This window comes from Ceratotherium simum, chromosome 4 (assembly GCF_057802395.1).
Source record: "Ceratotherium simum simum isolate JZ-2026a chromosome 4, ASM5780239v1, whole genome shotgun sequence".
NCBI classification, from domain to species: domain Eukaryota; kingdom Metazoa; phylum Chordata; class Mammalia; order Perissodactyla; family Rhinocerotidae; genus Ceratotherium; species Ceratotherium simum.
The window spans coordinates 89,044,784-89,057,375 of record NC_141903.1 but is presented as its reverse complement, the minus strand read 5'-3'; the positions used below and the strand labels follow the sequence as shown (position 1 = coordinate 89,057,375).

The following is a 12,592-nucleotide window of genomic DNA, read 5'->3' as shown; positions in this document are numbered from 1 at the left end:
TCACAGGAGTGACTCTGCTATGGAAAGCAGAGCCTCTGCGGGCGCACACCTTGTGGAATGGAACTGTTACCCAGCCCTGTGGGTGCAGCCTTCTTGGAGTGGCCGGCGGGACCCCCACCCCCAGAGCCACTAGGAAGTGTGCTGTCAGGCAGTGGACCAGATGTGATGGGTCCTCCTGGAGAGCAAGGTGAAGCAACAACTGACGGGTCCCTCTCCATTTAAATAAATACAGAACAGCAAGGGTAATCCAAGGAGGATCATTTGGGAGAGTTAAAATGATTGTGAAAAGCAAAATGTAATAAACACGTCGTTTCTTTTGTTTTCCAGATATTTTATCCAGAAACAACAGATGTGTATGACCGGAAAAACATTCCAAGAATGATATATTGCATTCACGCGCTGAGGTGGGGGAAATACAACTAAAAGTCTGGAGAAATCTTAAGTGACTTTAATAATCTGAAGAACTTTTTATTGGATTGAGTTGTTTTGAATTTGCTGGTACAAAATTAAAATAATTGTCAGGGCCCACCTGGTGGCGTAGTTGTTAAGTTGGCGTGGTCCACTTCGGTGGTCTGAGGTTCACGGGTTACGATCCTGGGTGTGGACCTACACACTGCTCATCAAGCCGTGCTGTGGTGGCATCCCATATACAAAATAGAGGAAGATTGGCACAGATGTTAGCTCAGGAACGATCTTCTTCAAGCAAAAAGAGGATGTTTGCTCAGGGCCAATCTTCCTCACCAAAAAAAAAAAAATTTTAAAATAAGTGTTATATGAAAATGATCCTTGAACTTGAAAAAAATTTTTTTTATCTAATTCAGCATAGAAAACCAGAAAATGAATGAAAGACCTGTAAGTGTAATAAGGAGAAAATTTAAGTTGAAACTTCTAGAGATCTAATAGTAATGTGCTACCATACTCTTGAGTTATGATCTAGTTTACAAATATAGCCAAAATATATCGAATGGGCAACTTGAATGGTCATAATTTTGGTTTGAATACTCTTAAAATTATCAGTTTGTTTCATTTCTTAGCATAGATTAATAAAATTCACTGTAAATATGGCTTCTTCTGACCTTTTGTTCAATAGAACTTGTATGCTAAGAAGAAAGGAGAAATTTGGAAGTTGCTTTAAATTAGTCAAATCAAGACACGTTCATTGTTTTAAAGCAGTTGTTCAATAACTTAATTTATGCACATGTTGAAGTTCTGCTAGCCCACAAATCATTTTTTATCTTATTGGCCTGCAAGAAATGTGATTTTCAGACAGTAACAAAGATGATTCTAAAAATCTAGTTTGTGGCGGTTGTCTTGCGTGCACACAGGTAATGGCTGGAAGACTCATGTCTAATTAAGTTTTAAGTTTCTTTTAGAACATCTGCCTTGTGTTTATATCACTAGAAGTCATTTTCCTGGCGGAATCTTCTGCCTAGAGGTTTATATTAACTTCTTCCTGGCTCTTTTCCTCTCCAAAAGAAAAGGTTTCTATAATAATTCATTGCAATGCTGGCCTACTATAGGAGAATTTTGATTATATCATATAATTTGACTTTTCCCCCTGATTAGTACTTACGGGATTTCTTTTTAGGATGACAGTTGCTAGAAATATAGACCAAATGTAGATGCCTTTTCTATGATTTCTTTTTATTCTAATAATTTAGAACTGAAAAAAAACTACTTCTGCGCCTGCCTCCTCATATGTGGCTAGTGTATCATTATGCCAGCAGGTTTTCTAAAAGCTTTTTGCGCAAAAGTGCTTATTTTGAGGAATATTTTCAAATGTGTTGCCCAACATTCTTTGTCAAATATTTTTCAGCACTTAGAATGAGCGCTTAACACTACGGTTAGTACTGTTTGTGTGACCTGCTAAGCCAGCCACCATTAGTTAATGTCATTATCATATCCATGCATCATAGTGCTAATCTCCAAATCTGCAGCATGCTCACGGGGTGTCTTGTGCAAGCTTAAACTGATTTCCTGAAGTGGACACCTGGAGCGTTAATGTTAAGCAGCTTATAAAGAAGTGGTGTGCTAACTTCCTTTCTGGTGATGTCACAATTCTAAAGAAGTTATATAGAACTGCACCGAGGCTTACAAATGGATGTTTGTCCGTAGTCTCAGCAGTGACTTGAACAGCGTGGTAGACTAAGACAAAGCAGCTTCTTGCTTATTATTGCCAATTGTATGCAAATGTTGGGGTGGTGTTTGCTTGGGCTGGTTTTCTCAGTTATTCACTTACTCATCGTGAAAGTCTTTGCTATTGTCATTCACAGATCCACCTTGAGTAGGATCTTTAAAAACAATATTTACTTAATAAACGGCATTCCCTGGGGGAATCGCCTTCACTTTTCTCTGTTCTAAACTTAGTGTATGGCTGCTTCTGGATAGGGAACTGAGAAGTCTCAAGTGTTATCTAATTTTTTCTATCAAAACTTTTTCCTGCTGTGGTTTATTTAGAATGCAGTCAGTTACTCAAATGAGGCTGATATTCTGCTCTGTTGAGCAAGACACATTTGGCAGCTGGGTAGCAGAGCCCTTTAATAAGTACAGTGGGCTTGCCCTCGCTGCGTACTTAGAAGTGATGCTGGAAATGAACAAATGTGTCTGCAGCCGTTCTATCCTGCTGCGGAACAGCAACACTGCTGGTGTGGAGAGTTCTCGTTACCTGATAGGGAGGTAGGCAGGTCAGAGGTTCTGACCCTAGATCAGGAGCCAGGCAGGAGGATCCCCTGGCACTGCCTTCCTCCTGCCCCAGCCTGGGGGCCTGACTTGATCTACAAAGTTCACTCTCGTGTCTTCTGTTCCCTGACTTCTTGATTTGGGCTTAACAACCTCATTAGGATCTCGTGGTTTCTTGCCCTTGCTTCCTGTTTGTATCTGCTTTTCTCCTTTCCCGCCTGCCCCTCGCCCTTTCACTTGATTTCTGACCCAGCCTCCTGGCCTGCCACTCGTTGCTGCCTTTGTCAGTTCAGCTTGGTGTTCTCAAGCCCAGACTCCAGTGAGCGTTAGCACGGCAGCCCCACGGGGAATCCTCACGCTTTGCCTAATATCCAGAGACTCACCTCAGTGATGGGTGGCCTCGTTGTTTTTTCAGAGAAATGTTTATTATCTTGTTCTTATTTAAAATAAAAAATAAAATATGTTCATTGTGGGAAAAATTGGAAAATTCTGAAAGAATAACAAAGGAAAAGCTCAAGTACCCGTTATCTCAACGCCAAGTGACAAGCACTGTTAGTGACTGTTGGGCATGTTTCCCTTTTGTGTCTTCATCTGGGGTGTTTATAAAGCCTGTGCAATGAGAAGGAACCCATTCAAGAAGTGAGAACCTTACTAACCAGCTACTACTACTGATTTTTTTTTTTTTTTTTTTTTTTTTTTTTTACTGTCTGGAGGCCTTTTATGCATGAAGAACACTTTTTGCATGTTGTTTGATGTTTAAATATTAGTTATAAAATTGAATTCCCTTAAACAATTAAATTTAATAGAACTGATTTTTTGAATACTTCCAATACCTTAAAGAGCAGGTGAAATGTCCAGATACATTATTACCAACTTACCACACTTAAACCTATTCTCAAAGATCTGCTCTACAGATTTCCCTTGTTTCCTCATTATTTATCCACTAATTTTGACTCATCCTAGGACTATAATATTTTGGCACCTACCCAGAGTTGTTACCTATATGTGGTTACCAAAAACAATACCTCTTCAGACCTGCCCAGGTTACAGATCTGGTTTCTAACCCATCAGCTGTCCGTCAGAACATGGCTCCAGCTTGGACTCTTCTCCCAGGGAGAGTCAGACCTTAGCTACCAGGCAGCAGGCTGCGCTTTGCTGGGGAAATCAATCAGACCTTTCTAAATTTTCAGTATGTGCTGTCAGGTAGGTTTTTATTTACAATCTGGTCCCCACCCCCATCACCCAGAAATGATTTACTTCCACGTCTCGCTTGGCCAACGTTAGATAACCCATTGTTCTGTCATAATGATGTATGGGCCTGATGTGTTAACATTATTAAAAGCTTATGGATGCCTTTTGAATGTTTTCTTGAAATTAGGTGGGCATTCTAGAGGTTTCTCCCCCAGGAGATGAGGGACTGACTCTACCTAATACTCTTTGGGCCATTTGGCTGATTTATCTTCTCAGATCATGTTTCTGGATCCTCTCTCTGCTTGACCATTGAGTGGGACCATCAGTGCTGGACCTTCTTTCCACCTGGTTATTTTTGTCACCACCTGTGTTCCTCAGTCCTTCCTTATCTTGGGACACTTCTTTGGTTTTCTAGGACTGTTTGGCTTACTCAGAGTTCCTCGTCTTTATTCTTTCTTGTAGTATAAGTGTAGTATAAATAATATAAAAACAAGTACATATCTGTACTCTATAGACAGTTATAGAAAAAACAAAGCTCCCATATTTTAATAACTATTCCCAACTTGTTAAAATTAATACAAATAAGTATACATGTCTTGTTTTATCTCTATTTGTATTATAACTGCCTTTTTGTTCACTTGATACTATTCTCTTTTGACCACTGTTTTGAACGCCTGGCCTTTCACAGCCTTAATCAAGACGAGGATCTTTTTTGGTGGACCACATTGATTGAGCTTGGTCAGTGGGGCGCTCTCTGGCAGCTCCTTTGTCCTTGTAGCACTTTCCCCGACATTCTTTGAAATATCCTTGCTTCATGGTCACAAGAGGATATTCTGATCCTGTCCTGCTTTAAGACATGGAATCAACTCCCCTCCAAGGAATCCTTTTCAAGTCATGTGTTCATAATGATTTTTCTAGTTTAACAGATTAGGATTCTGGATTCTGCTTTTCTTACTGTATAAAGTTGATTTGACTATTAAGCTGCTACTATACTGACAACAACAAGCCTAAGATCAGTCTGCCTTCCCTCTGTGTGAGCATTACTGCCCCTGCTGCAGCTTATGTGGCTGCCGGCCCAGCGGTCGTGTTTTCAGATGCGGTGGCGATGCTGAAATAGCACACCTTTGGGGCTTGTGTTTGTGAAAATGGCTGTGGCAGACCCACTTCTGGTTGGCCAGCTGTTCCAGTACCCTGAGAGCTTTGTGAAGAAGGACTCCTCTACCAGCTCCCACAGTTGGGCGGCTGCCTTGATTACCAGGTGGCCTTTGAACCGGCTCCTCAGACCTTAATGTATAAATTCCCTTGTCCTAGACTCACTTCCCTTAGGACCCTTTTCGTATGAAGAAACCCATTGATGCCTTATACCAGATTGATTGCGTCTCTGACAGAGAACATATTTGTATTTACTAATAAACTTCCTAGAAATAGTCCTTTACCCAAAGGACAGGCTGAAATCCTATGTTTTCAGGAGGGATATCTAGAGATGGCAATAGTTGGGATTATGGTGAGGAAGATGGTTACACCTTCCATATCTTTCAACTTACTCCTTATTCAGAATTCTCTCCATACTTTGGACCACCCTCTCTCCTCCCCTTCCTCTCCTGAGTTAGTGTTATGGCTCAGCCTGTCCGTCCTACTAGATTCTAAGCTTTTTGAGGCTGTGAACCAGGCCTTGTCACCTAACACAGCACATACACCATTGATTCCAACTGGAAGTCTCTGGCGTTTGTATTTTTAACTTTTCAGTTAGTTTAACTGAACTAATTTCCCTATGATGGCTGCCTCAGGATTCCATTTATTTTTGCTTGAAAATTGGGTATAGAATACTGGATTTTGCCATGATATTCATAGTGACGCATGTGACTAAGATGGGGAAATAATGTGGTTCAGTAGATAAAACCATTTCAAACATGGAGCCAGCGAGGGGAAGTAGTAAAAGAATCTTAGTGTTGGAAGTGGGGAAACCACTGTGGTAGGTTATTAATAAGTGTGTGTATTGAAAGGGCATGCTTGTTTAGCAGGGGATAATCGTAGTAAAAACAGAGGCTAACACCGACTGAGCTTTTAATTATATGCCCGACACTGTTCAAAGTACTCTAAGATGTCATCTCATTTAATCCTGACAACATACCCATGTGGTGCGTACTGTTGTTAGTCTCATTTTCTAACCAAGGCGATTGAGGCACAGACCGGCTGCCCAGGGTCGCACAGCTGGTAAATGGCAGAGTTGGTATTCAAAACCGGGCTTTGTGACACCAGAACCTGCTGTGACACTCAGCCCGCCATTGAGCTCAGAAGAGAATCAAGAATTGCCTTGCTACTCGGAAAATTAAAAGAACAGTGGCGTCAGACTTGAACTTCAGCACAGGCCTCTCCTCTGTTATATTTAGGAGGTTTAAAATGAAGCATCAGGGAGCTTCAGAACTGGGAGGGCCTGGGAAGTCGAGTCCAGATCCTTCCTTTCACGGATGAGGGAACTGAAAGTTGGGTGACGTGACTTGCTCAGAGTCACACATCCAGAGACGGCCGGTCTTGGGGCGGGATCCAGGGCTTCTGCGTCTAGTCCCATGGTCTCTCTGGTCAGCCGTGTGGCTGTGGTACGTTCATCTCATGTGTTACAGCATAAAATGAACTGCACATGATGTGACCCAGCAAAGCTGCGATACATTCGGCTCCTGCCTTTTAAGTTTGCATTCCTTTACTATGGCGCCTTTGAATGTATGTATTGAAAGTAGTAGGAAAAACCTTAGTAGCATTTATGTTTTTACTGTCTTTATTGCTTCTTGAACTGGCACTGTTATTCTTTGTACAAATAGGAGCGGATGGGCCAGTGAGGCTTTAGTACCTCAGGGCTACCCGCCCTGCTGGCCTCACTCAGTGGCAGCGCCAGTGTGTGGTAACTTTTGGTGTGATAAGAGGCTCGCTGGTTCACACCAAGTCTTTCTTACCCAGGGAAGTGGTGGCGACATTCATTCCACAGTGTCCTTTGGAACGCTCTGGGCCCTTTGTGTTGGCTGTTAGGCACTAAAGGTGCTTAATGAGTTCAGTGTTGAAAAGCTGCAAGAAATTGGTGTTTTTTATACTGGGTGGGCTTTTTCGTGTTTTGTTTTTTTAGGATTAAGGCTCTGGATTTCCTATATGCTTTGGGTGATGAATGGCCTCATTTGAATTTAAATGCTTGGGAAGGAACAGGCTGCTACTGCTGATTCTTTTCAGCCAGGGAATACTGGATAAGACAGTTTCCTAGTGAACATTTGTTTGTCCCTCTGAGTCATCTGCCTGGAAGCCCCTCCCACACTGAGATTCTGTATAAAACTCCCATAGTGTGAAAAGTGATCTTTTTCAAGCTAATAGTTTAAACTTCAATGTCAGAGACATTAAATGTTGAAAACTGAAGCCAAATAAAAAATACACGTTAACATTTACAAAAACATTTTTGGTGAAGGTATGTATATGCAAATAAGATTTCTACCTGATCAGTACTAGCATAAGAAAATCTCTGATTTAAAGTAAATTTAGGGGCCAGCCCAGTGGCGTAGCAGTTAAGTTCACGCGCTGCACTTCAGCGGCCTGGGGTTCGCAGGTTCAGATCCCAGGCTCAGACCGACACACTGCTTGTCAAGCCATGCTGTGGCAGCGTCCCATATAAAGTAGAGGAAGATGGGCATGGTTGTTAGCCCAGGGCCAATCTTCCTCAGCAAAAAGAGGAGGATTGGCAACAGATGTTAGCTCGGGGCTAATCTTCCTCACAAAAAATAAATTAATTAAATAAAATAAAATAAATTAAAAAGTAAAGATTCTTCCATCCAAAAGATAACTTCTCAGCTCCACCTTGTGGCAACTTTTAGTTAAACCAGGATGTTTGTTTGTTGTGAGATTTACATTAGTATTACAGTGTACAATGGAGAAGCAAAAAGTATAATTGGAAATAGTCACCTCATTTCTTTAGTACCACAGGGGAAAATGAACGGTTTTGTTTAGTATAATTGCTTTAGTTCATATTACCAAACCTTTTTTTTTGTGGCAGCCTAAATACCTTTATTTGAGGAACAGCTTGGTAGAGACAAACATTTTTCTGTTGTAGATGTTCCATACAGAGTGATTGAATGAGTGGGTAAATCATGTCAAGATCGTTGATGGAGCACAGCTCTCTTACTCCCTTTCCAAAACTGTCAGGAAATTACTACAGTGGTCATTAAAAAAAAAATTGCAATAAAAAAGAATGCCATTCACCGACTAGAAATTTAAACAGCTCCTGACAGAAAGCAAACAGATGGGACTGGACTGATTGAGAAACAAGACAGGAGAAGACCGCAGCCCAGAAACCACTAAGGGATGCAGCAGAGCGAGGAGCTGCCGTGGGGCTTGCTCCAAGCAGAGAGATGGCAGGAAAAGGAGAGCCCCAGAGCCAGCATTATTGGGCTTGGACCTGCTGAGCCTTCTGACCCTTCCCTGAAGCGGCGAGTGTGGGTGCTGATGGCTGGGTAGCATACCAGTACCCGAGAGAGCTAAGGACCCCAAAAAAGCGTGCACAGGGAGCCCCAATCTGAGAAGGCAAGACTCTGGGCCCCCTCCTGTCGTCAGCCCCACTGTTCCCCCACTGTCTTCCTAAGGCTGGCTCCTGTCACGGGGACCTGCGATCAATAACCACAAACAGCAAATTGCAAACCCCAAGATGAGCCCCAAATCAGGAAATGCCACATATTTGAGGGAACCAACACTATGAAAGAGGAATTAGATTCACGAACGGAACCAACACCCAAGGAACAAACAAAATACTAAAATATGTGCAATTGGTGATTTATTCAGTTGATCTATTTAACAGATATTTATGGAGCACTTTCGCTTATACACAACAAAACCAAAGATAGAACTAAGAAAGAGGAAAATTGGATATAGATGAAATTAGAAAAGAGATTAATAAAATTTATAGTTATCTAAATTTTTGTTACGTAATAGGAAATTTGATGCATGGATCTAAAACTCTAGATTATCTCAACAGATAGGGAAGTAGAAGTAGAAATATATTATGGATAATACATATTCATTAGCTTAGGCTTTGATATAAGAATATAAGTTTAAAGTGTGTTAAAAGTTTAACAGATTATTAATATAAGTAATACACACTAAAAATACAACACATTAGGGGGCGCTGTGGCCTAGTGGTTAAGTTCAGCGTGCTCCACTTTGGTGGCCCAGGTTTGGTTCCCAGGTGTGGACCTACACCACTCATCGGCGGCCATGCTGTGGCAGCGACCCACAAACAAAATGGAGGAAGATTGGCATAGATGTTAGCTAAGGGTGAATCTTCCTCAGCAAGAAAAAAAAAAAAAACCAACATATTAAATACTTGAAATAATTATAGACATAAAATTTGTTGTTAGAAGACATTTTATGGGTGTCTCTAAATTTTACTGTCACATTTTCAAAGTTTCAGTAATTCACTGAATTATTTTTATAGTTTTCTTTATAAATTAGTTCATGTGTATTTTTAAATTTAGTTGTAAAAAGAGGAGGAAAATGCAAATCAGTTACTATGAAAGAAATTGAAGAGATAAAATGATATATTTTTGATTATTTATGGATCTATTTTCATTTCTTAAAGTATGGCTTGATTTTATTTTCTTAGAATTCTTTTGCAGCTTTATGGTACCTATCTGTTTAGTGCTGTAGTTCCAGTTACTAGAGAGAAACAAGTGAGGAGGTTGACATTTAATTTGTTCCACATGATTTGAACTCCCTTTTAACTGGAATGTTTTTCCCGTGTAATAAAGACTTGAGAAGTGGCTCATGAAATATTATGATTTTGAAAATGTCAGCATACTAGTTTTAATTATAATGACTTGTTTGGCATGAACCTTTCGTAGTAAAGTCTTCAGAGGCTGTGTAAATAGTTTTATATCCATGATAATCTCTGAAGACCTAGAACTTAAACTAAGGAATGTATCCTGTCTTTCTAGCTTTGAATTATGATTACCTAATGCCTATTTTACATTGAAGAATGTTCAGAGACTGATATGTTTTTCCACTGTGGGTAAGATGATAATATCATATTAAAATTTAGTACTAAAATTGAAATTACCATATGGTTAAAATGTCATTTGTTCTTTGTCCTTTGGTTGTGGTTTTCAGGGAAAAGGGAGAAAATCATAGAAAGGAAAATCCTGCCCCCCCCCGAAAAAAAATCTTTAAAGCCAAAAATTTATTAATAGGCCTTTCCTGGGAGAAATGGAAATGGCCAATATACGTATGAAAAAATGTTTACCGTCACAACTAACAAAAGGATATGTGGACTTAACATTTTTTGGCTATCAGATTAGCAAGGTTTTTATTGATAGTACCCCGTGGTGATAAGGGCACAAAGAAAATGGCATTCTCCTGTATTGGTGGTAGAGTGGGTTCTTGGGTTCAACTGCACATTCAGACTCTCACAACTGCCATAAGCCACATCTGGCACCAGTTGCTCAGAAGGATAGAGATAGCCAGGAAATGAGCCTGCGGGCAGGGCAGCATCGAGTGTTTGCTCTTTGTGGGGAGGCTTCAGGACACTGCACACAGTTGTCCACGCAGCCATCTGGAAGCTGTTCTCTTTGGTACCCTAGGTGACAGCTTGAGTGCTAAAGAGTGAGACTCATATTGGTGGGTGTGGGAACCTCCGTGGCTTAGAGCCTTAGCCCCCAGGAGCCAGGATCTATTGTAACAGCTCCACAGCATGGCTTCCCAGTGCCCTGGAGGAGTGTGCCAGTTATGAGAGTCTCTGAACTCAGGAACACCTGAAGGTATGGTGCCTGTTAGGTATTGATAATTCCTTCTAGTCAAGATGCGATGTGTCAATCAGAGGTTATTTTTCTCCTAAGCAATCATGCTTATTTAGTAACACGGTTGTGTATACCTGTATCAGGTTCCTGGGGAAACAGAGCTAGAAAGTTAACTAAAGGTCAGATTCTCTTGCAGTAGGGAAAGGGGCTTTGTTAACCCTTTACTCACAGAAAATAAATGAGTATTGTCTTTAAGAACACAATTTGACAATGTGTATTGAAAGCTTTGATTGTATATGTATTCTTTCAATCTGGCAGTGTTGTTTTTAGGGATTTATTGTAACAAGATACCTGCACAAAGATGTATCTATATGTAAGTAGGTTCCCTGCAGCATTATTTGCCACAGTGAGTAATTAGTGACCATCTAAACGCTCAGTGATTGCTTAAGTAAATGACAGTATGTTCACATTGTAGAATACTATGTGAGTTTATAAAATACTTATTCCAGAAACAACATTAAAAGAATTTATATCAAAATATTTAGTGTTTAACAGTGGATGGTGATTTTCCATGTAACTTTTTTAACCATAGATTACTAATTTTTAACTTTGACCATATATTACTTTTCTAAATGATTGTTTTTTGCAGAGATGATCAAAGTAAATTTCAATGCATGCTACTTACATTAATTGATCATGCATTTTAAGAGTTTAATATCATTAAGAAGGCTTGATCTTGAACTCCTTTAATGAAATTTTATGTATTTTATAAACTGCTCAGATCCATCTCACATCAACATCTGAAGTGATCATCCTGAAATATTTCAAGCCATTGAAATCATTCTCCCATGCGCGTTATTGTGTAATTTCTAACTTCTAGTTAAAATCTCATAAATTATAACCTATCAAAATTGATGGTAAAGTGAATACAGAATTTTTTAGTTGGTCTGTAGAATTAATCTTGGGGGCTGGGAGGTTAGGATAAATATGGAACAGAAACTATGGCTCAGTGATCAAGTGAGAAAAGTCACATAACCATGTATTTTCATCTGCTTCGGTAGAGTTTAGATGCCAGCCTTAACTCCTTTTATCAGGTTATGGGTAGGTTAGTGGGTACCCTAATTGCTTCCTAAGGGATTTTTAAAAAATATATACAATTTCCTCTCCACTTAGTAATATGCCCACATCATGGTTTATCTTGAACATCATTCCATCCATGAATAGTCTTCCACTCTATTTATTGGCTCAAAAAATGTAAAACAAATATTTCTTCAAGGGGTGTATGGTACTTGGAGGCATATATACGAATATATAGGAATGAAAAGGAAAATATAATTTGAGCTTTACTTTCAACGAAATAAGAATCATGTAAGGAATATCCAAAGAAACGTTTACTGCATTGGTTACCTGCTGTTTTGTGTTAGCTGTGTCGCTTATTCTCCCAACAAATGGGTGGCAGAGAGTTAGTTAACCGCATGACAGTGCTGTGGACTGCAGAAGACCAGTCTTTCGGACTTTGACTAGGGTATAGTCCTGGTCCCACCAGGGACTGTGTTACCTCGGGACTCAGTTTCCTCATTTGTAAGGTGAATGGATTCAATGAGATAATAATCTCTTAGGTCTTGCTCAACTAAAAAAACCCTTAAGATTTATGTAATTTCTAACTCTAAGATTTATGATGATCCAGTTGCTAATAATTTTGTTTTCTTTCAGTTTATATCTGTTCAAACTAGGAATAGCACCCCAGATCCAGGATTTGTTGGGCAAGGTAGACTTCACAGGTACTACTCTCTATCTTTACGATTTTGTACAATGTATTTATTAAGAAAATATACCAATATCTTTTTTCATTCTACTCTTGATTCCCTTTTTTCCTCTGTATTGATCAGAGGGGAAAACCTACTTATTATACTGTTCATACTCAACCTAGTTTCCTTTTCCCCACATTTGCAAAATAAAAACCT

At 39.8% G+C, this 12,592-nt stretch overlaps 1 protein-coding gene across 1 annotated transcript in view; it reads left to right on the top strand.

The window, feature by feature from the left end:
* IQGAP2 (IQ motif containing GTPase activating protein 2) overlaps window positions 1-12,592 on the top strand; it is a 259,957-nt gene that overhangs the window by 145,469 nt on the left and 101,896 nt on the right. The window contains exons 5-6 of the mRNA XM_087430147.1: window positions 328-404; window positions 12,342-12,409. Of these exons, the coding sequence (XP_087286273.1) occupies window positions 328-404; window positions 12,342-12,409 (145 nt within the window). The remainder of the gene's footprint in view (window positions 1-327; window positions 405-12,341; window positions 12,410-12,592) is intronic.